This window comes from Phasianus colchicus, chromosome 16 (genome assembly GCF_987193195.1).
Source record: "Phasianus colchicus chromosome 16, bPhaCol1.hap1.1, whole genome shotgun sequence".
Taxonomy (NCBI): domain Eukaryota; kingdom Metazoa; phylum Chordata; class Aves; order Galliformes; family Phasianidae; genus Phasianus; species Phasianus colchicus.
In genome coordinates this window covers 7,441,190-7,467,005 of record NC_143451.1, presented here as the reverse complement: position 1 = coordinate 7,467,005, position 25,816 = coordinate 7,441,190, and the positions used below count along the sequence as shown (strand labels likewise).

At 35.7% G+C, this 25,816-nt stretch overlaps 1 protein-coding gene across 14 annotated transcripts in view; it reads right to left on the bottom strand.

Annotated features, from left to right (window-relative positions):
• Nucleotides 1-25,816, bottom strand: part of CLEC16A (C-type lectin domain containing 16A) — a 134,738-nt gene that overhangs the window by 98,645 nt on the left and 10,277 nt on the right. For all 14 annotated transcript variants that reach the window (XR_016471588.1, XR_016471589.1, XR_016471579.1 and 11 more), the window contains exons 7-21: nt 25,276-25,450; nt 24,578-24,631; nt 23,747-23,860; nt 20,395-20,623; nt 19,005-19,134; nt 17,946-18,046; nt 17,594-17,716; nt 16,565-16,674; nt 16,056-16,100; nt 14,525-14,575; nt 12,263-12,391; nt 8,588-8,708; nt 2,855-3,006; nt 2,010-2,214; nt 1,138-1,305 (exon numbers count right to left, since the gene is read on the bottom strand). Coding sequence is in view for 4 of the 14 variants with exons in the window: in XM_031606716.2 (XP_031462576.1) it covers nt 1,138-1,305; nt 2,010-2,214; nt 2,855-3,006; nt 8,588-8,708; nt 12,263-12,391; nt 14,525-14,575; nt 16,056-16,100; nt 16,565-16,674; nt 17,594-17,716; nt 17,946-18,046; nt 19,005-19,134; nt 20,395-20,623; nt 23,747-23,860; nt 24,578-24,631; nt 25,276-25,450 (1,907 nt within the window). In the remaining 10 variants the exon portion in view is untranslated. The remainder of the gene's footprint in view (nt 1-1,137; nt 1,306-2,009; nt 2,215-2,854; nt 3,007-8,587; nt 8,709-12,262; nt 12,392-14,524; nt 14,576-16,055; nt 16,101-16,564; nt 16,675-17,593; nt 17,717-17,945; nt 18,047-19,004; nt 19,135-20,394; nt 20,624-23,746; nt 23,861-24,577; nt 24,632-25,275; nt 25,451-25,816) is intronic.

The window sequence follows — 25,816 nt, the reverse complement described above, 5'->3', positions numbered from 1 at the left end:
CACAATTCAGTTATCAGAAAAAGTAATTTTAGTGTCTTCCTGAATTCTCAATATCCGAATGAAATTGAATACCTTGGAAATGTGTCAGTTATCTGCCTTGTTTATATTCACTAACTGCTCTATCAGCTATTGTTAATGGTCTGGATGCGATACATGTACTTTAAAACCTCAATGTTCAAGGTTTCTACAGCTGAATGAAACAAGAAGAACCAATAGATCTGTATTTATTAATTACTTTTATTCAAGTCATAATTTGGATACTTACCTGGAACTAAAAGTTGATTACAAGTGTTACAGACAATCTTCCTCTGTCTACATGCACCCAACTCTACAGATCTCAGTATTTATGTGCCTTTGGATATCAAGATTTGTGAATGGAAGTGCCTTTAATAATTGCTGTGGAATTATTTTTTTTCCCTTTCAAAATACAGATAGCGTCTCTATATTTTTGGTAAATATTTAATAGCACAGCTGCAGAAACCATTATTACAGAATCTTGCTTTAAGGACTCAGGAAGCTTTCTGCGAAGGGAGATTCTCTGTCAGAGAATTCAAAGGCTGGATAACACTTATCATTTCAACAGTAAAACAGATCCATCCTTGCACTCTGAACTCAAGTATTCAACTATAGCTAAATTGCTACTTCAGAAGTAAAAGTAGACTAAAACCAAGCTTTTTAATACTGGACTTCAAATAATTACATGAATTGTAAGTGAAAGAATGAAAGCATATGATAAGGCTATACCACACGACCATGAGTTACAAACTCACATTTGCATCTATAAGGCAAAATATAAGTATCAGAATAAGCAGCCCAATTTACCACACCCATCACAGATAACCACTATTTAATGGGCAGCTGTCAGAGCATTTCTACATGTTCACATTGCTAATCCTAAGAATTTTTTAAAAAATAAGTACTGATAGTGTAAAAAGAAAGAAACTACACCCAATCTCATTTAAAAGTCATTTGTCAAGCTATTATGAAATATGAAAAGAAGCTGTTTTCATTTTTTCATACAGTTTTCAGCAAGCATGAAATTTCAAAAGTAATGTAGTTAGAATTTTCAAAGTGCATTTCTTGTTTCGTCTACTTGAAACACAGCAAAAATTGCTTGATAATTAACGCTACTGTTACCTGGAACTTTGTCAACAGATGCAAAAACAGAACGTTGTACTGTAGGATCACTGCTACCACGTCGTGCATGATCATAAAATCTAAATGGAAGGTGCTGGGATGCAGCTGCAGAGCTGTGTCCAAAACCCATAACTTCATTTGAAGGCTGAACAGGAAGATCCAGGAGAGCTATGATTAATGACAATTGATAACTGTTGTTATTTATAAATACAGAGAGGGATGAGTAGTTTTTAGTTAGTTTTCTAACTAAGCCATAAAACACTGAAATAATTTTAAGCCATCTATAATCAGAATAATTGTCTGGCCAACTCATTGTCCTTAACAGCAGCTGTGATTTTGTTTTCCCAACACCGATTCATTATAGCTCTTGGAAAATCCAAGTAACTCTGGTAGCTGGTATCCTTTTGCATTTTCCCACCTATTTCCCATTTTGTATTTTGGAGTTTCTGTTTCCACACCATTTCATTCAGCTGATTTAAGCTTCAGTTTATGCTTCACTCATTTAATACTCAAGCAATACTTAATTCACTCTTTGCTGTTTATTCCAATTATCTCTTTATCTCTTCTCAAGCATTTCCTCCAATCACCAACATCTAGCTGCTGACATTCTATTTAACATTTTGAAATGCTTATCATCACCACATCCAAGCATTTAGCGTATCATTAACACCATCACACACAATTCCTTCTTTTTCATCTTTTCTTTCATTAGATATCAAAACACATTTTACTCTAATAAAATCTACTGCTTGAAAGCTAGATGCTCGTTTACAATTTTCAGTGCCTGCTTTAGAGCTTTCTATCCTTATAGCACAGTCATATTCGATGACATACGTTTTGCTTCTCAAAGTCATTTCAAAATAACTGCTTACCTGCTATTCTCTGCATTTTCATACGCCGAGCTTGGATACGGCCTTTTGCAAGACGCTGCTTTGCAATAATGCAGCGAATGTGATCAGAAAAAACAAACGTGGCTTGAAGGATAGGGAAGGGCTTAGAATGAGGACTCGAGGCAGGTTTATGAATTATAATGTTCAGAGCTCTACTATCATCTTCTACTCCTGTCACCTGCATATCCTAAAAAGAAAGAGAGGGCAATTATCTAATTTAAAAAGTTAGCATTTTATAACAGTTCTGGGGTTAAAAAGAAGGACTATGCAAGTTGGCAGTCCTGGATTCAGTTCTAAAGAAGTTTGTGCTCCTAGATATCAAGTCGGTTTAAAATGCAATTAAATTACGTGAACATTAGAGAATCTGCAGGAAATACAAACATTAATATTGACTAAAGTAAGAGACATAAATAACAAACATTTAAAGTTTTTGAAATCAACTAGATAGGCACAACTAACCCTGAAGTTGCAACCTGTCACCTCCCCTACTCTTGTATAAGGGTCAGAACTTTGGGACAGTTCATTCATTGTGTCATTTAGTGAAAGTACCTAGCACCCAATCTTATCCTGTATGTTTTCAGTGTTCAAACTGACATATCCCAAATTATACTGGAGAAGTTATCATATTTTTAAGTGTGTCTCCAGTTAGCTACAGAAACAACTTTAGAAAAACAGTTTAAAGGCAGGAACTAGAAAAGACTACTAACAAAAGGAACAGATAAGCAGGGCACACCATTTAAATAGATAAGCTAATATTGGTATTTAGCTATATAAACTGAGATTTTCAGCTGAGAAAAATGTAGAATATCCAGATTAAAACCTCTTACCTGTAAAAGGCCTGCAAACTTAACTACTCCCCAACCAAGTCTGGCAACATCTGGCTCAACCAGACTCATCTGGTAAATATCCACAGCCAGGAATCTTTGAACTTGACCTCCATCCTTTGTTATGACTGTACAAGCAATCAGATCACTGTTATCTGAAAGAAAGAAAAAAGTTATACAGCTATTGAACTTCAGGATTCTTGGTTTTGGTTGTTTCATGTAACACAACATTAACACAAAATCACTGAATGGCTGAGATTCGAAGGACCTCTGGAGGTCATCTGGACTAACCCTGCTGCTCAAGCAGAACCACCCAGAGCAGGCTGCATGGGACCAAGTCCAAATGGTTCTGAGTCTTGACTTTATAATACACATAAGTGTTTGGAGTTGCTTATAAGTTGCTTATATATTATAATGCACTTTTTTTTTTTTTTTTTTTTTTTAAATCATCTTCATCCCCTTTCCCTATAACAGGTCATTTTACTTCAGGGGTGAATTGGACCACTGCTGATTTCATTCACTAAATGGAAGTCTCAAGTCTTGTTGAAAAACTACAAAGTTCAGTGCTGCTGCATGCAGCTATACCTATACTTCCTTCTAAACTTAGGCCCCAGCCCAATGCAATTTACACTTCTAGAAGACTGAAACCTGGCCCTTCTGACTGCTCAAAGACTTCCAGCTTCAAGATTATATGGACTCTCACTGTAAATTGTACCTTTCTGCTGTTATTAAATCCGGTTACACCCTTTCCCACCCACATTATTCAATATGAATGTATAATCAAAACCTCTTTTAGACATCACACTAAAATCCCCTTCAAACTACAGATATCAAAAAACAAAGAAAGTACCTCCCTTCCCTGATCCTTTCCAAACCTCATGGTATGTATTTCAGTTCCAACCTATCATTCTTCAGTGACCAAATCACATTCTTTATATGTTCTTTACACCAGATGAAGTCTTCTGAGAGCCCCATAAACTGAGGCTGACACTTCCTAGCTGACCTTTGCTAATCTGGATAAGCTTTTTCTTTATTTCATCAAATTTATACTTTCATTCATATTATCCATTACATTTAGGATTTTTTTTTTCTCTCTCACCTCTAACTACTATAATTTACAGAAAGTAAAAAATTTTATATGTAGAACAGCCTGCCCATACCTGGATGGGCTCAGCAATCAAGGTGCAGTATTTTAACTTTTCCCTGCAATAATATATACACTTCCACACAAACACACTTGACTTGAAAGCAATGAATTCCACATCTTGCTTTTATGGCAGCCACAGGTTTTCATCCCACACTTACCACTTCATTAGAGCTGCCAAGGCAGTGCTAGATGGAGCAGTTTGGACTTGGTCACTCAGCCTTTCCTAAAATGAGGGCTTAATGCTATGAGCATCAATTTACTGTTCAGATGTACAAGACCACTTTTCTTCTATTCCACATACACATACTATTCTTAAGAACAGTGTATTTTAGTGTCATGTATATTGAAGTCATTTTGATAAATGGTATTATTTGCAGCAAGGTAAGCATCCTTCAGAAAGGCTGCCTTCTTTTTCAGATTATTTATAACTAGTGAGCTTCCTGACACACAGAATTCAGCATTTCTTATAGTTGTATCTCCACACTTGCTCTTGCACTTGAAAGCTAGTTATTGCACCAATCATCTGAATAAAACATACATTAAATGGATCAAAAGCACTCACATTTTTTGATCCAAAGATGTATTTGTATGTCGACACATTTTATATCTGTATCTATCTATCTATCTATCAAGGAAGCAGTAGTAGAAATAGAGCTCTCACATGCTCCTTCAGAAATTACTTTGTAATACCTGTGTTATTCCACTCTTTCATTTATGACTAGAAAGCTTGGAGTTACCATCAACATTCCTAAATTATGGGAAAAAGGGATAATGGAAATGTCACTTACACTGACCCAAGCCTATGAATTTAAACAAAAGCAAAAAAACCACATTTCATTGTTTTGAAACATATAAAATATCAGAGAATGAAAAAGAAAGAGCCAAGTAGGATGTAATACAGCCAGTACTTAAGTTCTCTGAAACAGACTTGGAGTGATCGTGGATACCACAGTTAATGTATTTCTACAACAAAATGACAAACGTGACCTCAGAATGTAAACAACCAGGTAGGAACCCTGCTTTATACTCCTTCATTACTGTGAAACTGTGTTAGTTTGAGTACACACAATTTTAAAGCATGCTGAAAGAAACTTGAAAGACAACCACAGCAATCCATTAAATACTTTTTTTCTAGCTAAAAGCTTAACAATTCAATGCAATTTGAAGAGTACTTCAGGAAAATTTTAATTCATACACAAATGGTACAAAGAGAATAAAAATTAAATCTGAGGCTAAGTGTAATACCTTGAAGCTACAAACAGCAGCAGTTTCAAAGGAAAAATAATTGATGGAACTACACAATCCATAGACTGTTCCTTCATAGGACAAAGTTTCTAATCAAGAAAGGATGTTTTTCTAGGAATTATACTCTGGTTCAAAGAGAACTAGTTTCAGGGAAGTCTTAATGCACAGGATATATGCCATGCTACTTCAAAGACAAAGAAACAGAATAAAACAAACTCACTGTGGGAATTAACAGCTATAGATACAAAAAAGAATTATGCTGTTACAGACAAATATATATTTACCCTTCAGAGCCAAGTAAACAAAGGGAGTGAGGTTGATAACATGTAAAAGCCAAGGGAACTTGGTGACCTAGAACCCCCTGGTGCTCTGTCACTAACCAGAAATGCAGACTGTTTTCAGAGGAACAGCAAATACCTTTCTTTAGAAAATAGAAGTTCACATGAAAAATGCATTGGGGTGGGACAGTTTCAGACAAACTGCAGGTGACAGACATGTCCTTTCAGAAGCCAATTGCATCTGCTGTAAATGCTATGAATGTGCCTTATTTTTTGGAACTGAAGAGTTAGCATGACAAAACCAAAACTGGTATCAGATTATTTAAGTTTCAATAAGCAAGGAATTTAACATAAGGTTTTGCTTTGAAACTTAGGCCAGTTGCACAGAAGAGCTTAGAAGATTCCGTACCTTTATTGAGCTATAATGACACAAAACAAGCTCTTCTAAAAGTTATTTTTGCTATATTTCTGCAAAGAAAGTCTAATGAATAATTCTTTGTGAAATGCAGAACGCATCGAGCTTTGAAGAGCACCCTTGTGACACTGAAGTTACTGTAGTGATGTACTGCATACCCAACTCTTATGGGTTAACTCAGCTGATACCTGCACTTTCATCTGGCTAGTTTTCCCAGAACAGGAATTTCACTTACATGGTAACTAACAGGAAATGCATAGTTTTAATTCTGGAACAGTTTCTAGTACAAAGCAAAGATATGTTTACTATACAGTTTATCTTATGCATTGTTTAAGTTCTTATATCTAGTGCCTTTTCTGAAACTGTTTTATTAACAAGCACAAAGGGTTATCAGTGTTAAGAAGCCCTTAAGCCCATTAAGGCTTTCAACATTTACAAATGTTTCAGAATAGGACTCTGGAATACTCTGAACCCAAGCCTTCTTAGTTTGAGACCTTTTATTACCCTCTTTTATTTTTGAATCCAATGAGTCCATCAATTTGTTTATTACTATCAGTGGATAGTAATTCCAGCCACATTTTCAAGGACTGAAGTAACTCGAAGCAGAATTTAGGCTTGCTGAATGTTGTGGCAAAAATGAGCTTATCAACACATGAGCCATAACACCACACAGAACAGTAAAGCTATCTAACATATGGTTTTATCCAGTATTAATGTGTTGCTTTAGTGAAACAGTAAAGAGACTAAAGAACACAGGTGAAAAGATATGGGAATAGTGCTTAAGGTGCCTGCCTTCAGAAATGCAATAGCTACTAAGATAAAGAAATCAAAAGATTGATTTTTCAGAGCAACTTCTCATTTCAGATTTGAAAAGAAAATAAAGGCAAAGCATTACTGTCAAAGCTTATCACATATCAGAAAAGAACATTCATAATTTATTAGGCAACTGTTGTGGGAACCTTTTGGTTTTACACTAGTCAAAATATACCTCATTTACACTCTTGTCTCCACTTTAAAGATGCTGAAGGACCATATGCTACAGTTATAAAAATGACTGAAACAGAAAGTGTGATTAAATACATTTCCAGTGATCTGATCTGAGAACATAGTATCATTTCTGAGATTATGAACAGAAATGCTGCAAAATGAGGCTTACAACCAGTCCAGATGCTACACCTCCAAGATTCTGGATTTACAGACAGAGCTCTCTGGGTTTCAACCAAGGAAACTACAAGTTTTTGGGAAACACTGCCTAGGAAGGAGAGTTCAAAGACTTCAGCTGTTTGCAGCAAAGAAAATTTACACTAAGTGAAAATACTGCATGAACACAACCAACTTGCCTGGCAAGATGTTACCCAGAGTTTTCAAGAGCATGATAGCTACTTTTAAGAGATGGTCTAAATAAATCTGGCTTGCTTCATAGCCTAAAGTAAAGTGATTTCATGATTTATACTCAGCACAAATCCTCTACAGAGACTGGACGAATCCTACAGAAGATATTTAGCATACTGTATGTATTTAGCTGGCAGTCCAAGAAGAGCTTGAGCTCCAGCTGGCAGGCTGGAGACAGTTAACGCACAGCCTCCCTGCTAGACAAAAAAAACCAAAAACATTTTCAAAGAGCACATAGCCTTTTTGGTAAGATATCTTGCTTCCCTAATTACTGTGCCAGACCAATTGCAGTGAACTTTGGAGTTAAAAAGTTCTGCAATTTGACCAAATGGTTTTATAGATGAGTACATCATCCTTGAATGAGCTGCAGCACACTCCCAGGGAATTCTAGGAGTAATTTTGAACTTTATTTAAGTCCTTTGACTGATCTGCACGTACTCTCTACCCAATGTTTTTATTTAATTATTTAATTATTTTTTATTATTTTTTTACAATCTGTTTTGATTCAAAATTGTCTCTAGACCAATAGAATGCATGTCTCACACGTAGGGCAATGGAACCAATTTTTCTTCTTTATTTCAAATGCATGTGTATGCATATATATATATAATAGTATCTTGTATTCTGCAAAAAATGCTTCCAGTTAATTTAAGAACACATTTTTTTCAGTAGAAGCTGATTCATCATTTCACTTTATCCTCTGGAGAAGAGTCAGCATTGCAACAAACTCATATGAAACAGGAAACTGAGTTAATTCTATACTAGTAATCCTTTAGCAATTCAACAGTAATGCACACTTGGACAACTTTTTTTTTTTTTTTAACCTAACAACTGAAAAGTGTTTCAAACAGTATAAAGTACTGTTCTTTTTTTTCTCAGGAAAGTTTTTTTGGGGAATTTGTGCTCCTTTCAAAATAAGCAGTCATGGAAGTTTCAAAACTAGAACTAAAACCTTCAGATAGGAAAGAGACTTCAAGGTTTGTGTAAGGGTAAAGTCTGAGTCAAAAGCTGACATTTAAAAAGCAAAAAATTGTACCCTTTGAACATTTTTTTCTCAAAGGACAGATTAAAAAAACTGCTTCTGACAACATGGTTTACTGTAATGGTAGCAAATTACACGAGAACTTTATACACTGCTCTACCATTTTGTTACAAAGCAACGTAAAGTAAACGAATTCCCATCTATTATGACAAAGCTGGGTATATTATAAAAAGACAGACCAAAAGGAATCAATCTGGGAAACTGAGGGACTACTTACTCAAGTCGAGAACATCATCTGTCTTTATCAGATCTTCCTCCCTTGTCAGTGGTAGCTGAGTTTCTGGTTCGCCTTGCAAGTGCAATGACAATGAACGAAGCATAAAGAAAACTCTGATTGCCTTGAGATATTAAAAAGACAATTAAAATATTGCTGCACTCAGTATTATATACTTTATCAGAATCTTACAAATATAGATACTTTCACAACCTCTGAGTTTGTTGCCATGCAGTATGTTTACTTTTTAAATTACCAAAACTTAATGCGATTTAAAAGACATTTAAAAACGTGTATAGAAGTCAACGCATGTTTTTTATTTTTAGAAGCAGCAAAGCTTTTACTCACTGGCACACTCATGCACAGTGCACATGCAAATCATTGCAAGTGCTGCATAAGCAAAGACTAAAAAGTTTTGTCACTTAAAAAAAAATCATTTGAAAACTGATTTCATTTACAAAATCTGCTCCAGACAAGCAATCAGTCTTCACAGATGCTCACATTTTGAATTTAAAACATCAGAGTAATTAGAGTCAGTCAAGTTACAAGGTCCAGCAAGTTTGAGAGAAAACAGTGGGGATTCCCAAGTGTTAATCTGCAGTGCTCACATACACCAACCTCCTGTAAGAGAGCATTCTCAGAAAACTTTTATATTCCCAGAAGGCCCACATAAGGGCAAAGCAATCTGAAAGCCACACTAGCCTTCAACATCTACTCCGTGAAATTTATACTCTTGTTTTGATTTATAAATTAATGACATATGGTATGCAAAGACTAGACAAAGAAGTAAAGAACAATCGTGATTTTATTAAGACTTTTTGAAAGGCATCTCTTCTACTACAAGAACTGTTCTTTCAGTATTACAAATACAAATAATTGTTTAATGTTACAGTTGCTAGGTGCTGTTTTTCCTCTTTGCTTCAAAAAAGAACTTTCTACATAGGAATCCCATGGCACACAGTAAAGTGGCTGCTGCCTTACTGTAAAGGCACTGAATTCTCAAATGGCTGCAGTGCCTGAGCCTTCCCAGCCTGCAGCATTACAAAAAACCTGCCTAAACTGCTTTGAGACAGAACTCTTAACTTTGTATTTTTAAAGACAACATAGCTATGGATCCTGTGAGCAAGAAGCAAGTTTGGCCACTGTCATACTGGCAGTGCTTTCAGAAACTTCTGGCAGAACAAGATGAAGAGAGGGGGATCTCATGTATCTGAGTTACATGATGTGACAACAGATGAATTTTATATGCTGTTGAAATCTAGTAGGGGAAGGACATGATTATTTTGGAGCAAAACTAAAAACTGTATCTAGAAAAAAAAGTGAACATTATCTTACAAGTAAGAGCAGAGTCAGTTGATAATAGGAGATAATCTCTCCCATCTGGGGAGATTGCATTCAAGGGTAGTGTGAATTTGCTGACATTAAATAAGATTAATATAACAGTTTTATTACCAGATGCTTCAACAATAATTAATGGTACTGAGATTACTGGTTTCCATATTCAGTCAAAACCAGCATCATCCTTGCATTTTTATTAACCCTAATGTAACAGTCACCAGGGCTTTTTGCCTTTCAAAACAACTTAACTCAAAGGGCAGCCATCATTCAGTCTTTCACTTATTTTCCCAAAACCTTCTTTCCCTCCTACATAGTGTTTATTGTCCTCACATGCATTCCCCATAGAACTACTGTCACTCATCTCCAACATGTAATTGAATAAAAAAAAATTAGGAATTAGCCTTCACAAGAATGAAAGAATGCCAGATGAGAAAGCAACTACAATGTGAATCTTACAAGTTATGGCCCATATCTGCTTACAATATCAATACAAACCAGAAAGCATGAGATCTGACTTTGTTACTACTAACTTTAGTAGGTTTCAAGTGGCAGCAGAACTGTCCTGCTTTCAGAGTCAGGTAGAAACAAGCACGAAGAGCTACCTACCATAAGCTATTATGCATAATAAGGTAAATTTTGTGCTCATTCTTTCATTTAAATATGCAAACCATATACAAAGGAATACCAATACACAGAGAGACATATCAATATCTCACTATACTCCTATGATATGCATCCTCAGAGGTATTTCAAAACCTTCTCTCAGAAGTCTCTGCTTGCTGTGTCAAGATGCAGAGTTCAACACATACTGTTCATTAGTTCCCAAGCAGGCAGGTAAATGTGTTTGCATTAGTGTAGGTAAGCAATACTGTCTTCAGGGCCATACAAGTCAGAAGCAAGAAATGCTCCTCCTAAAGCTGTTAAAAGGAAAATAACTGCCATTTACAGGGACTTTCTACAGAAAAAAAAAAAAAAGAAGTGAAAATATAAAAAGATCTGATTTCCAAGCTAAGAGCTCATGATATGATCAAAGTATGGGACTTCTTCACTCGCTAACAAAACAAAGCTTGACAAATTTTTTGGAATCATACCACATGCTCAGAATTGAATCACTATCCATTTTAAACTGTCAGCAAAAAGAATTCTAGTAGGTTAAGCACCAGCAGCTTGTCACAAGATGCTCCAGAAATTCAGCTTACTGGCACTGCAATTCAGCAGCAGCAGGAGATAAAGCAAAGCTTAACAAGAAGTAGCTGGAATAGGAATTCTGAGAAATTCTGGGAAGGCATAACGACAAGAAAGGACAATTCTGGGAATTTCTGCTGATAAAAAAAAGGCTCTTCCACTGCAGATAATTTACAGGAATATTTTTGTTTTGAATTTCCACTAATTTAAATTTATTCTTATTTATTACATTAAAAATATGCAGTAGTTTCCATCAGAAAGAATTTCTAGGTACCATCCTGTTTAATACCTCACAGAAAGTATTCTAAGAAAACATCCCTGCTTTCTAAGAATACTTTACAAGATAATTTACTGTACTTTATCAAAAAAGTTGTTGTGGCAACAACAGTTGTGTAGCTTATAAATAGTATTGAAAGAAAGACTATTTGAAAGATAACTGGAAATCTATTTTTTTCTTCCACAGTACTTGAATATAGTTTTGCATACACTTACGCAAACTCCTCATAGAACAGCACTTTCCAAACAGCACTATTGTGCAGTAATGCACTGTTAAGATATACCAGCACTACAGGGCTTACAGGACACTGCTGGATGCAGGCCAAAACTGATTACTGCAAGAAAACAGATTCTGATGTGGTTATCTGTGTCAGTATCATCTCTACGAATCGTGTCAGTCAATGAAGTATTTTGCTATCATCCTCCTCATTCTCAACATCTTGATACTGAATTACTTTAGGCAAGATGAATGTTCCTGAATAGAATCACGTTTTGCTATGTCAAGAAACACAACCAAAGCCTGATTTTCTTCATATTAAAAGAATACAATTGAAGACAGATATCAGATAGTGAAGGAATACATAATATATTAGTGAAGGTAATCAAATGTCTTTCTATGTAAATTTCTTTGCTATTGTCTGAAAATGAAAATCCCAACACAAGAACATATTGAAGAGACTACCAGAAATTCAAAAAAGGCTTCTCCATTGAGAGAGGTAAATACTGTATGCTCTACCCAGTTCTGTCATTAAACTTCTATGATGTTACAGATGCAGCTTCCAATCAAGCAGCTTTCAAGGAAAAGCATCTGTATTTCCAAAATTTTTCAAAGCCTTTGATGCTAACATGTCATGAATGAAAGGAAAAAAGCTTACTTACTCTTCGTGTTCTTTCCACATCTCCACAAGGCAATCTTTTCACAAAATCAATACCAGTCAGTGGTGTTCCTGTTGGAGGCAACAGAATTGAGGCATCCATCATCAAGTACTCCACATTCATGGGCTTAATCTGTAAAAATATTTTAACATTGATTGTTATACAGAAAGTTAAAGTTTGCATTTTTTACTTTCAAATACAATTCATGATCACACAGATAGAGAGGAAGGAGCTGTCACAGAGTTCTGAGAATTTTTGATACCATCCATGTTATTTTAAGCAAGCAATCTCCATTTTAAATTCTAAATTTCTTCATTGTTCCCTAACACACTGCTGAAGTTTCCACACTGAAAAATCACAGCAAAAAACCCTGAAAGATTAGAGTAGAAAAGCCATTTCAAGAGTACTAAAAAGCAAGATTTGTCACGTTTGATTTCAAGTTTTGACTCAAGTTTATAACTATTTCAATAACCAAAAAAAAAAACCAAAACAACTTTCCCATAACTTCTCCTCCCCTGAAAAAAAGATATTTTCCAGTATCTAACAATGCAATAGTTTGGAGACTACACGTTTCCTTCCATATTTTCATGGTTAAATGATGTTTGAAACATCTATACTTCTGTAATTTTGGGCAATTTATTCCAATGTCTGTTATACACATACAGGAGACATGAGCTTTTTTTTGCTAGAAAAATACATGGAATCAACAGAAATCCCCTTCCAGAGTCTGTATAATATTCTGTGCATCAGAAAAGTGCCTTTACATAGGCATTCTAAAGCAGCCAATAGGACCTGGAAGCATTCCTGCTCACTTTGCCACGATCACATACCATAACAGCAGCAGACTAAAACAAGATCCAGAAATTTCATAGCACAGACTTGAACTGCTGCCTTCCGCACATAAAAGCTCAAAAATAGTCTCTATCCAATCATTCCCATCTCAGAAAATTCATCTTCAGTGTCTAAAGCACTGGATTAACATATCAAATTAATGTGTAGAAAAATACAGAAATCCAAACACAAGACAAATGAGAACACAGATCTAAAATTTCTGACAAGTAAATAACTATTTGTGATGCAATGCACATAATTGTATAGTCATTTAAACAGTGTTTCAATTCATCCAGGTGAAGAACATGAAGAAAACTCCTCACTGAAAACAAAAGTGCAGTTCTGCCTTTGCCATTTGGATAGGGTAAGCATACTTCTTTCTCACTGAAGCTCCACAATATATTATTTGCACACTTCAACCAGTAAGACTACATCAGTGACACTCAGCACTTAAATTTGCCCTGCAAAATTTCTAACTAGCCAAACAAATATCCTCTAAGGAAAACGAAGTTAAATTTCCAGGGTGTAGCTCTATCTTTTACAGTAAATGATAAAAAAAAAAAAAGTTTCAGAAAATGAGATACTTGTATACCAGAAAAACCTACATACAAACTAATTTGTAACATGACAACTGTGCTAACTTCAGTGCCAGTTTTCAAACGAGAAGCACATCAACACTAAAGTACTAAAAAAAAAAATAATTTACTGATTAAATACTCCTATTCTGTAAGCTAGTAAGATACTGCAGGATGCTTATCATATTAAGAGGTGTTACAATACACCAATTGTAGATTGTTCTTTTTCAAAAAGACAAAGTGACTGCTAATGAAATCCCTGTAACGTTGCTGCTAGGAAAAGAAAGATCACTTCATGTGACAACTCAATTCATAAACACTAACTTAAGAATTTAAACAAGTAGCTGTTTTTTAAAACATTTACAGCTTAAATATTAACTGAGATTCAAGATAAAAGTTTACTAAAAAGTCCACAGCAGTGCTCCACAATTGGTAACATGGTACCAGCAGTGCTGCTCTTTGAGGGGACAAAGCCCCCTGTCCTCTGCTGTAAGTAAAGTGGCTCCAGTTAAACCTGAAACCATGCAGGGCTTCAAACAGACACAGGAAGATTATGACTTTGATTTTTAATTATTCTTTTCTTCAGTTGTTAAACAATATAATATTTTGGTACCTAGGATGAAGAAATTTTTGTATACCTACTTTCAGAAATTGATGGTGCCTTTTATTTAATAAAGAGCTGTGAAGTTTCAAACAAATGATTTATGAAAGTGTAGACAATTCCTCAGAGGAACTAAAACATTCTGCTATTCTACTGCTAGATACAACAGATATGTTCAATAATTTTCAATAAATACTTGTTTCTGTTTTGCATCTGGTTTGGAAGACTCTGGGAGAGACTTATACAGGTATCACTTACTGTCATACTCCGATATTCATCTTCAAACATATCCAGAAAAATTTCTTCTCCCTTTTATTTAAAAAAAACCAAGAAAATATGAACACATCATGAATCCACAAACATTGCTAAAGAGACATGTTTGTTCTTGTTTAATTGTGTAGTGGGTATAGGTAGCAAGCAGCACGGGTGACTTCTGGAAGAAACCAAGGCTGGCCACAGCCAGTGCTCCACCAGCCCCACCACAGCCAGGCCCCACAGCAACACTGGCTGTGCCTCTGCAAAACAGATTTAAGGAAAAGCAAAATGCTGTTCAGGAGTAATGGAGAGGGAAAAAAAGGTGGCGAGGTGGACAAAGAGGGAGAAACAGTCCTGCAACACCAAGGACAGAGGAAGAAAGGAGATGCTCTTGGTACTGGAGCAGATTCCCATAGATAGCCCATGGGGACCCTGCTGCAGCAGCACAGCAGGTACCTTAGCCCTGAAGAAACCACAGTTTGTGGAAAGTCCATGCTGTGGTCAATTGTTTATTTCCCAGCTAAGGACAGTAGCCCACAGAGAAGATCCCCTCTAGAGCAGGGGAAGGAGAAGTGTGAGGAAGGAGCAGAAGCAGCAGAATGGAACTGCTATGGATCAACAACAGCCCCAGTGTCCCATCCCTCCTGTGCAGTGGAGGGCAAGAGTTAGAGGAGTTGGGAATGAAGAAGTGAAGTTGATGTGGAATAAATGGAGAGGTGAAGGAAAGGTGTTGTTCTCATTAGTCTTTGTTTCATGCTATTCAACTTAATTAGCAGTATGTTAAATTTTACCCAAGTTGAATCTGTTTTGCCAACAACAGTAATTATTAAACAATCTCTCTATCTTTACATGAACCCACATGTTTTTTTTCCTCATTTTCTCCCCAGTCTGTTGAGGAGGGACAGTGCAAGAGCAGCTGAGTGGGTGTCTGGCAGCTGGCCAAGGTCAACACACCACAAATTATAGTTTATTTATTTTATTTTATTTTTTACTTACTGGAAATTAAAAATAACCCTGCACCTTCTTCCTCAAGAGAATTCCAACACAAATTGGAGGAGAATTTAGACACTTCTATATAAGGGGCAGTCAATTTGTAACTAAGAAATTCATGTTTAGGGTTCATTGTTTACAACATTAAAAAAAAAACAAAAAGCTGTAGAGGTCTCAAAACAAGATTAAATAAAATTTCAGATAATCATTTTGAATGAGATACAAACAAAAAGTAATGCCAAAAAGAGGCATCTTCCATAAAATCCAAGAAAGTTTCTAATGGCATGGCTGCTCCACAACATACACAGCAGCTGCAACAAAAGGAGGACTACTCGTTTGTCTTCCAATGCAGAGCCTATGGGACTTCTTACATCCCTTTTGTGAAGTCATCAATGGGCTATGGGAAATGTAGGAAGAAGAGAAACCATCCAACACTTCCTTCTCTACAACAAATATGTAGTGCTTTCCTGGGGAATGAGACTGGTTTTATTTATTTTAAATCCACATGTAAAGACTTGTTTCTTACAACCCTCCGCATATATACCTTATAGAAACGGCGAAGGAGATGAACACCTTCTTCTCTTGCACCCTAGAAAAGAGAAAACAACCATTTCAGGGGGTAAAAATACCATTTAATCAAAAGTCACATTTAAAAACATGCACCCAGTACCTCTAACGGAGAAAACTACTAATATCCCTGTATGTACAGCCTTCAGCTCAGAATTTGATATAACACATTTCTAGCCCTTACAGCTCAGCTGAGCTTGTTTGTTTCAAAAGTACTTCCCTTCACATTGCTGAGATGGTTAACATACAATCTTCAGAGAGAAAAATGAAACTAACTATTCAGAGTTAATTAGCAAGGTTACAGCAGACTTGAGAATTGTATACAGAGTATTGCTTCTTTCACTGCATGGAATCACCAATGGAAGGTATTTTAGAGGCTCAAGTTTCACATTAAGCTTATTACAATAAAAAACATTTGTGCAATTATACAGCAAGATGCAAATGCAAGTAATGCTGAAACTAGTAACATGAAAGAAAAATACTAACCTCAAGGCATGCAAGATGAACATCTTTTATTATGCTGCCATTTTTAGAAAACACAAGTTGCTTCAGCAACAGACAGCCAAGTTCTAGAGTTGCCAAACGGATTTTTCCATCTATGAAAAGAGAAACAGTAGCATCTGTCATACGCATCCTGCCTGACAAGGGTGGATGTATAGTGTAAGAAGTGAACTAGAAGAGTTATTGGGAAGAAACAGAACCATGCAACAAGATGGTAATAAACATGACCCCACACCACAGCAGGAGGATATGGGCTGAAGAAAGATGCAGCCACTGGAGAGCCCACAAAGACGACTTGTGTGCTAAACAAATACTAGATTTCATTTTGCAGGTAATCAGTAATGACAGTGCATCAGTTGCAGGGGAAACTGGTTCTACTCAAAGTTTTAATAGGTGCAGCACAGGTGAGAGGAGCTGTGGCTTAAACAAAAATTGTGTTTCCATGGAACAGTTCACTAAGCCTTCTACCCCTTGTTTTACAAAAAATTGAAGCTAAGAAAAAAAATGTTTTTTCCATAACAGTTGAGAACTGAAATACAATACGTAATTAAAAGAAATCATGCGAAAGTTTGCTATTAACCTCTAGAAACAAAGGACAGCTATAAACAAATTTATTTCTTCTGTATATTTTTGAAGACTACTTCTCCACTGGAAGTAGTGTTACAATTAAAGGTGCCACAAACCTTATTTTCAGGATGAAATTGTACATTAAGCTGAAAGAAATCACTATCCATCTCATTATTCCTCGTTTGATGTTTTGTTCATTCAAAAAAGTGGAAAGAAGGAAAGTTAAGACAACAGATCCCTCTACAGTCCTGAGCATAAGAACAACTATTCAGCAGAAATGCAGTTACTGGTTACTCAACAACTGAGAAAAAACAGTATTTGTCTTTCACAGCCCATATTTACTTACTGTTCAACAGAGAGCATGTTAAACAGACACTTTCATCTCATACACGAGAGGCTAAACAGCTTTTCAGCATGTGAAGAAAACAAATATTATAAATGTCATACCTGGTTGTGCAGCATAATTCATTATTCTGATGAGCCCTTCTGCAAGTACATGATTATATGAATTTCTCTCTTCAGCATGTTGAGCGGGAAGTTGAATTCTCTCCAGCTTGACTGGGTCAATGCCTTTGCAGGGAAGAAAATGAAGTAAATTAGAAAACAGGACTATGCCTAAAGGTAAGCATTTAACAGATGGCATTGGTTTTCTTAGAAGAGTGTAAATAGCAATGCAAAGAAATTCAACACCAACTTGCAAAATTATCACAAGGAAGAACAACAAAAAGATTAAACATGTTTGGGGATTGTTTGTACCAAAAACCATGTTTCATTTATTTTCTCTAGGAAAATGGCTTACCTTTATTGTGTGACATTGCATACAGAAGACAGAGCACAAAGAGGGCGTAGTAATCATCTTCAGCACAATCCAGTGCATTATAGACCATATCAAGAAAAGGCCTGCAGAAAGGAAAAATTTTGAATTGGTCAAGAATAAGAAAACATTTACAGGAAAATCAATAACTATGCTGCTCTACACATAGCTAATGAAAGAAGTCTACAGTAATGCACGTTTTCAGGCATTAAAGCAAAAGAAAACTTGTTTGAAAGTACTCAGATTACGGTATTGTCTCATACTATATTCTGACATTAATTCAAACATTTTTACAGGAATGGCTTCATAATACTTTTCCGAGAACTACCTGTTCGTACACTTACTGGGTTTGTTTGTAGCACATATAATATGTATGCAGAAGCACTGTACAACTTAAGTGCATACATACATAATTAAGTTCAAGAAGCTGCAATCACTGTTGCATTAAAAAAGAAAAAAACACCTACCTTTTAATTCAAGTACTAAGTAGAGTTGAAAAGCATTTACTGTTACTAGAGCAAGAAGGAAATTTTCACAAACTTTCACTAACAGTTGGAGCAAGATAGGCTATCCTAAAACAAGCTGTCAAGAACTGTACACTCAACTGACTAAAGGAGAGAAAAATGAGAAAGAAAGAAACATTTGAAGGGAAAAGTTAAAGCTTTGGATTGCAGAAGTGTTTTGGTCTCCTACGTTTAAGTACTAGTGATGATTTAGAAAGTTTGATTTTAGAAAGTTCTGCAATGAGAACTTTTATGTTTCTGTTTTTACTGTGTTAATGTTTTGTAATTCAACTTTACTAACTTTAGGTATCACAACTGCCGTAAAAGAAAGCACCACCTTAACTAAGAAACTGGATCATATCCCAAACTGATCAGTAAAGAAGCAATATTCTGTCTTCTTCTTGTCTCCCATCTTATTGTTCTACGAGAACACTTGTAAAGTTAATCAGAGGCAGATTTGAGACATCCCATAAAAGATATTAGAAAGCTTATAGGAAGGCAAATACAGAAGCAACTCAGCAAGATGTTACAGTTTCCATACCTGTTCCAATTTGTTATCTCACTTCCAGAGGCAGCAGCACTCTTTTCTTCATCTGTTGTATTCTGTTCAGTCACAGCAGAGATGGACAATTCTGAGAGCTTGCATCGCTCCATGATTACCATCTCTATTTCTATAAAACAAAAATTGGAATTTTGAACAGTTTTTGCAAGCTTTTACATTTTCCACTTTGCATTAGAAGCCACTGATGCAACTACAAGAGGTGTAACCACAGCCTCAAAAAATTTAATGAATGTAGACAAGTTTTTCTTCAGGACAGAAAAAATGCTTGCTTACATTCCTGTATGAAATTTAATGCTGTAAGAAATTTACACATACATACATGAAAGAAAACATGCAAATTATTTTGTTCAATAAATAAATAGCAGTAATCCCCTTCTCCTCTAAACCACAGGAATAAAACATATGGAATGTCATTTGGGAAAAGAAAAAAAAAAAAAATCATGAAGACATTGATGAGTGCTAACAGGGGAAATGGAGTTTCCCAGAGGGTGTGAATGGCTTTCTACTATCAGAGCAAACAAGGTACCTACTCCCACATGCTTCAGACCTTTTGGCAGTACTAGTTTTTGCTTATGATCTTGGACAAAGACTAATAAATGCACCAGTTTACCCAGCAGATCATGTCATGCTGAACGTTATGGCAGACAATGTACCATCAGCTATTTTATGTGACTTAAGGAAAATAAAAATCCTGGAAAGTCTTCTCAAAAACGGCAACCATGTTTGGACAGAATTGTCCAAAAACAAAGGTTTTGTTTTTAACTCCTTGTATGCCATTCTCCAAGTTTTCTCAGTATATGTCTATTTTCTGATGTACACGTGTCTATTAGTTACTAACTACTAAAATAATCAGTTATGATAAAACCACTCATCTTATAGACCCAGTTCTTCTTAAGGCCAGTATCAGGTCAAAAGTCCTGAAATCTAGCAATAAAATAATCTAAGACGTTTTCTTCAATTCTGAGCAACTGCATGTTTTCTAAAAAGTATGATCAATTTTAGCATACTTGAATCACTGAAACATGCACAGAGTACTCCTGACCATCTTCCACATCATTTGCTTTACTGAATAAAAAAAGATGCAAAGTTATGAGGTCTACTTATAAAGCTCTCCATAATCATAGGCACAAAGACAGGAGGTAGATACAAAAGCATTTTTACTGTTTTCAATCAGACTAAAAGCACACCTGCTGTAGAACGATTTAACATGAGAAAAAAACACAGCCAAAGAGAGTGAAACAAATTAGTATTTCCATGTTAACCTACTGCAACAAGAGACCAAGCCATGTAATAGATCAAAAATTAAATGTACACAGTAAATATAAGTACCCAAATTGTAAGCAGCATTTTTATTTGCTAATGTACACACCTTCATTTTCACTGCTTGTTCTGATGCCCTTTGAACTTGCTTCCGTACTTTTAGTTTTATCTAAGTCATCTTGGGTATCTTCAGATTGTCTTTCCTCCTCGTCTTCTTCACCAACATTCTTATAGTTGGGTCTTTTCTGCACTCTCTTCTTCCCCTTCTGTTTATTAATTTCAAGAGACCTCTCAAGTGTTTCGGTTGGTTTTATGAAACATCTGATACTTGACTTCGCCTACAAATATTAAGATTTTACACTGAGCTATAAGCAAGGCTTTTTTAACTCTATAAAAGTCACTTCGGTTCAAAGTTTTGGAATTAAAAACTTAAATTTCAGACAAGTTTCAAAATACAGGAAAGCAGACCTTGGAGAAACAGTACCAAACCAGTGGAAGTTGTACCCAAAGTAACACAACCTGAAGACTTGTCACTAAGGAAGATGCCATTTCGAAAAAAAGAATAAATCAAATGATCAGCTTAACAATGCAGGATTTTTAAAGCCGTATTTCCCTTCTTTGAATTTTGCTTAACAGGTAAAGCAGTTAATACAAACAAAACTAAAAGACCATATGCAAATGGGATAAAGGCAGCAAAATCAGAAGTGTCTATTGATAGCAATGTATTAATGTGAAACACACTGAGAGGAAAGCAAGCAGTATTCAATCAATACCTAATTTTCCTGATAATCACTTTATATATGAAAAAAACAAAGGAAGATGACATGTGTCTGAGAGCAAATGATTGTTTCAAAAGAGTCTGTGTCATCCTAACAACAGCAAACAATGCACTCTTACAGAGAGATTAAACATAAGAAATACTGTGACCAGCAAGATTAAAAGTTTAGTTTCCCATCCTTTTGCAGATTGTTTCTGAGCTGCAATGCTTTGAGCTTCCTTCACATTTGCTTGGCCTGCCACCTGGATTATGGGCACACAGCTCCCACCCGGAGCTACACAAACACCACTGAGCCAAACTTCTCTGCTACTGGGAAGTGAAACACAGACTGGGGGCTTCCCCAGCACAGTCTGAAGCTGAACAAAGCTCTTACAGAAACTTCACTACTTTTTAGATCTTGATACTTCAATCACATATCAGGCTGGATATTAGGAAATACTACTTCTCTGAAAGGGTGGTCAGACACTGGAATGGGCTGCCCAGGGAGGTGGTGGAATCCCCTTCCCTGGAGGTGTTCAAGGAACGTTTGGATGTTGTGTTGAGGGATATGGTTTAGCGAGAACCATTGGTGATAGGTGGATGGTTGGACTGGATGATCTTATAGGTCTTTTCCAACCTTAGTGATTCCGTGATTCTGTGATTTAGCTGACACTGGCTAAACCATTCAAAACTTGAGGGCAAGCAATAAAAAATATAAGTAAGACTAAACACATAAGCTGGGGTTCCATTCATTGCCCCACGTGACTCAAGCTCTGAACAGGATAAGTTCAAAAGATACCTCAGGAAAAAAAGTTGGGAAAATATCCTCACTCCAAGTAGTAAAGAATACATTGGAGGGTGGAGGGAAAAAGAAGAAAAAAGAGAGATTAGGATTGACTGTACTAGGATGAAGCCAAGCACAAATCAAAAGGCCAAAACATTTATCTGAATCCCCTGACTTACAAGGTCTTACAGAAATCCTGCATAAGTCTCCTTACACTTGTCACTGAAATAAGCTACATAGTAGGAGGAATCTTTCACAACTCTGAAACAAACAATTCAACCCACACCGTGCTATTTACTGCACACCTCCCCCTGTAATTTCTGTTATATTTTTAGATATATCAAACAACAGTTTGGACAGATTATAAATTAATTGGAGTCACAACAAATTAGTTTTATTGGTGGCTTCTGGTCAGAAAAGTCCTAAGAAAAGGGAAGGACATGTTAAGTCCTATTCTTTATGGAAAAAAATTACACATGCAAATTGCAAGAAGCCTTTAGATTTTCCCCTCCCTGCATTTACTTCTTACAAGTGCTTCCTAGAACTATTTAACTACTTCATGAAGAATGCAGGTACTTTGTATCCTTGAATTACAGGCCACTGTTTATCATATGAGCAAAATAACTGAAGAGACCATTTGAGTGATACACTGATAAGCACTGAAGTATGGTCTGGTCAACTGCAAGAAAGAATGCTGAGAAAAATATATATCCTGTGCTGCCAAACCAGGCTAAATAATTAAAACAATCTTAAAAAAAAAGTTAGCTTACATTGTATATTCTTTGCTTATACATTTCATACTTTCAAAAAGTGTCTTCCCATCATATTTTCAATTTTAGTTTATCTTATACAGTGTGTGCTAGTAAAATAATTAGTAACAACTTCTTATGGGAAAGAGAAAGTATGTTAAACAAGAAATTGAGAAACATGAATTAGATAGAACTGACCCACATCTGAATTACACAGGAAAACAGACCTCACAGGAAATAATATAGAGCCGAGTGTATTTCTTCTAGTATCACTTAATGGCAGAAATAAAAGGGAAAAATATGTAAAGGAAAAAGCATCTTAATTTGGTATACTTCTCAAACTCCATGGTGTAGGTTCATGTTCCCCTTTTCAGGGCCCATTCAATAGTAAGGCTGAGTTTACTAAAGAATACTATTCCAAACGTGGAGTGGCAACAAAGCTCCACCTCTGGTACAATTTTGTTAAGAGTCTACCCTAGAAAGCCAGTCACCTCCTATTTGGTAGCTATTCACGTGTGACAGCTCACAGTGTGTGTACCATGAATCACAGGACCAGTGAAGCAGCAATCTAGAACAGCATTACAAATATGAGAGCTGACCAACAGACATTTAAAGGAAATTCCTAATAATCCTCACATTAATGTAAGCACAAAACATGTGCTACAGATATTTTGCAATTCTGCACAGTAAACAGGAGAAAAGCTCCCTTCCACAACATATGCTATCTCACACTTCTGCCACAAATTTCCTAGTAACAAAGCTGCTTCTGTTCAAGTAGCACACAACAGTCAGTATGCAACTAGTAGAAGGTCAGACATTTCCTAACACAAATAAGAGATTGCTTTCTCTCATAGCATTCAGTCAGCTCTACTGGCAAAATGTCAATAACCAGAACTGAACCTAGGCTGGATGACAAAAGTACTGGAAGACTTTGCAGTGTCTGACCACCACAGAAGAGAGAAATGTGGACAAGTAAGAACATAATGTTGCAAGTCACACAGAGCATTTTTCTGCAGTTGTATTTAACAATTTTTCTGCTTTTATCTCCTAAACACAATCACCTTAACTTCCAGTTTCAAGATGATGGCATTTCTAGATATTATTGGTATTTCAAATAGAATATCCGCATCTAAAAAGAAGGAAAATATCCATATATTACTTGACCACTTACTGAGTTTTTCTGAACATCTTGCTCAGCTTTAGAAGAAAACACAGACAGGTCACCATTAAGTATAACCTCAGCCAATGAGTTCACCAAAGGGGCATAATGTATAATAAGAAAAACCTATTAAAACAAAGGTGGAAAGAAATATTAGACACATTACATGACATGGTTTCTCGACTTCAATCACTGAGCATAGTTTCATTTATGTCCTTGTTGAACACTGATATCTTAAGTTTACATACACAGTAACATGAAATTGTTAACATTAATATAGTTCATGAAACCTACATCAAAACTCATAGTTCCTCTAGAGCATAATTCCCTCTACAGATATTCTTGTTCTTTCTATATTCTTCTCTAGTTTATGTTCTTTCCCTACATTTCAAACTACCTAGTTTTAAAAAAGAAAAACACAAGCCATGAAACAGATCAATACTCCCTGTTTTCCCAAGAGAATATTTCAGATTTAGGTAGATTCAAACTGCAATAGATGTCTAGGGGAAATCCGTAATTTTACAAATCCTGTCCCGAAATGTTGCATGACTCTATTGTGAACTGTTTATGAAATGCTGTACACAAACAGATGCTCCAAAAGCTGTCATTGTGTGCTACAAGATCCCCAGAAGAATACAAACTGAAGAAGTTACTTAATCTGTCTTAAGGAAAAACAAGCTATTGTTTTTTATAAGAAAACTGGAAAGTGTTCAACAGTGTTTGTCCATTTTTTAAAAGGGGTTTTGTAAGAATAGATGGCAATATGGTAAATAATATTATAACAAATTATAACACTACAGCAAAACACATTCTGAAATAGTACAAAATAATTCAAATACGTACTTGAGAAAGAAGATAGAGAGAAACTTGGAGACTTATTTTTGGACGCTCCCCACCCTAAGGAAAAGAAGTTGTAGAAATAAAGGAAAACAATGATTTATTTCCATAGAGTTAAAGCACTGCCACTGATTAAGATTTTATTTAAAACAAAATTTTTAACCTTGTATTATTTCACATTCTATCACAAAATATCCACTAGCAATGGTACTCTTTGAAATTTACTTTTTGGTAAACAATTTCAAATGAAGACTCTCCAGCTAAGAATATCTCACAGTCTACAAGCTTAAAAAATGGCTTCTGATTGTTCTCAGTCACAGCTCCTTTAATAACACTGCAACAGATAAATACCCCAGAATTAAGTTGGTATTCCCTACTGAACCATTCCTTCACAAGTTTTTTCTGATAGCATTCATTAAAGAATTAGCTATAACATAAACAATTATATAAACAATGAAGTATTATGTATAAAAAGAAATAATAATATTGACAGACATTTTAATAGATCAACTAAATAACAATGAACAAAAGCATTCAAACTATAACCTACCTCCTCCCCCTACAGTCCTTATTTGTTTCAACATACAAACACAGGCATCAACAGTATTAACCCTACCAAGGAATATACCTGTTTAACAAATTGCTATGTATACTGAAAGCAAATAATTCCTTTGCAACTTATAAATTTGTATGTATTCACTTACCTTATCTTGATTTACTAATGAATACACATACAGGGGAAGAAAGAGCCTATTAAGTAGGTGGTCTGTCAGCACATCATTTAAAAATTCACAATTTATGATAAGTATATCATTAAGGTAATGCAAATGATCAAGATGTTCTGCTACCAGGTCACTCAGCTTGCCCCTATTCCTGTGCCTGAAAAACAGAGCAGATAAAGTCTCAGGTAAGTAAAATTTTTTTTAAAACTTAATGACTTTAATAATTAATGTCCTATCAATTGCCTTGTGCAGACTGACAGCCTAAAACAGATGTTTTCACATCTATTGCAGCTACCAAACAGCATTCAGGCATGTATTTTCTTTAAGAAGCACATATAAAGTCTTTCCCCCAGTTTTCAGTAGTAGTACTTTTAACAAAGTTTGCTTCCCACTGCCAGAATCTTCTCAGAAATCGATCATAAAAAAAGGCTTTCTTTCCAAAAACAAAACACATCTGTTTTATTACACCTCTGCCTTTTCACTTTAAGGAAGTATGAAACAATCACCCACTGTGAGTGGGGAG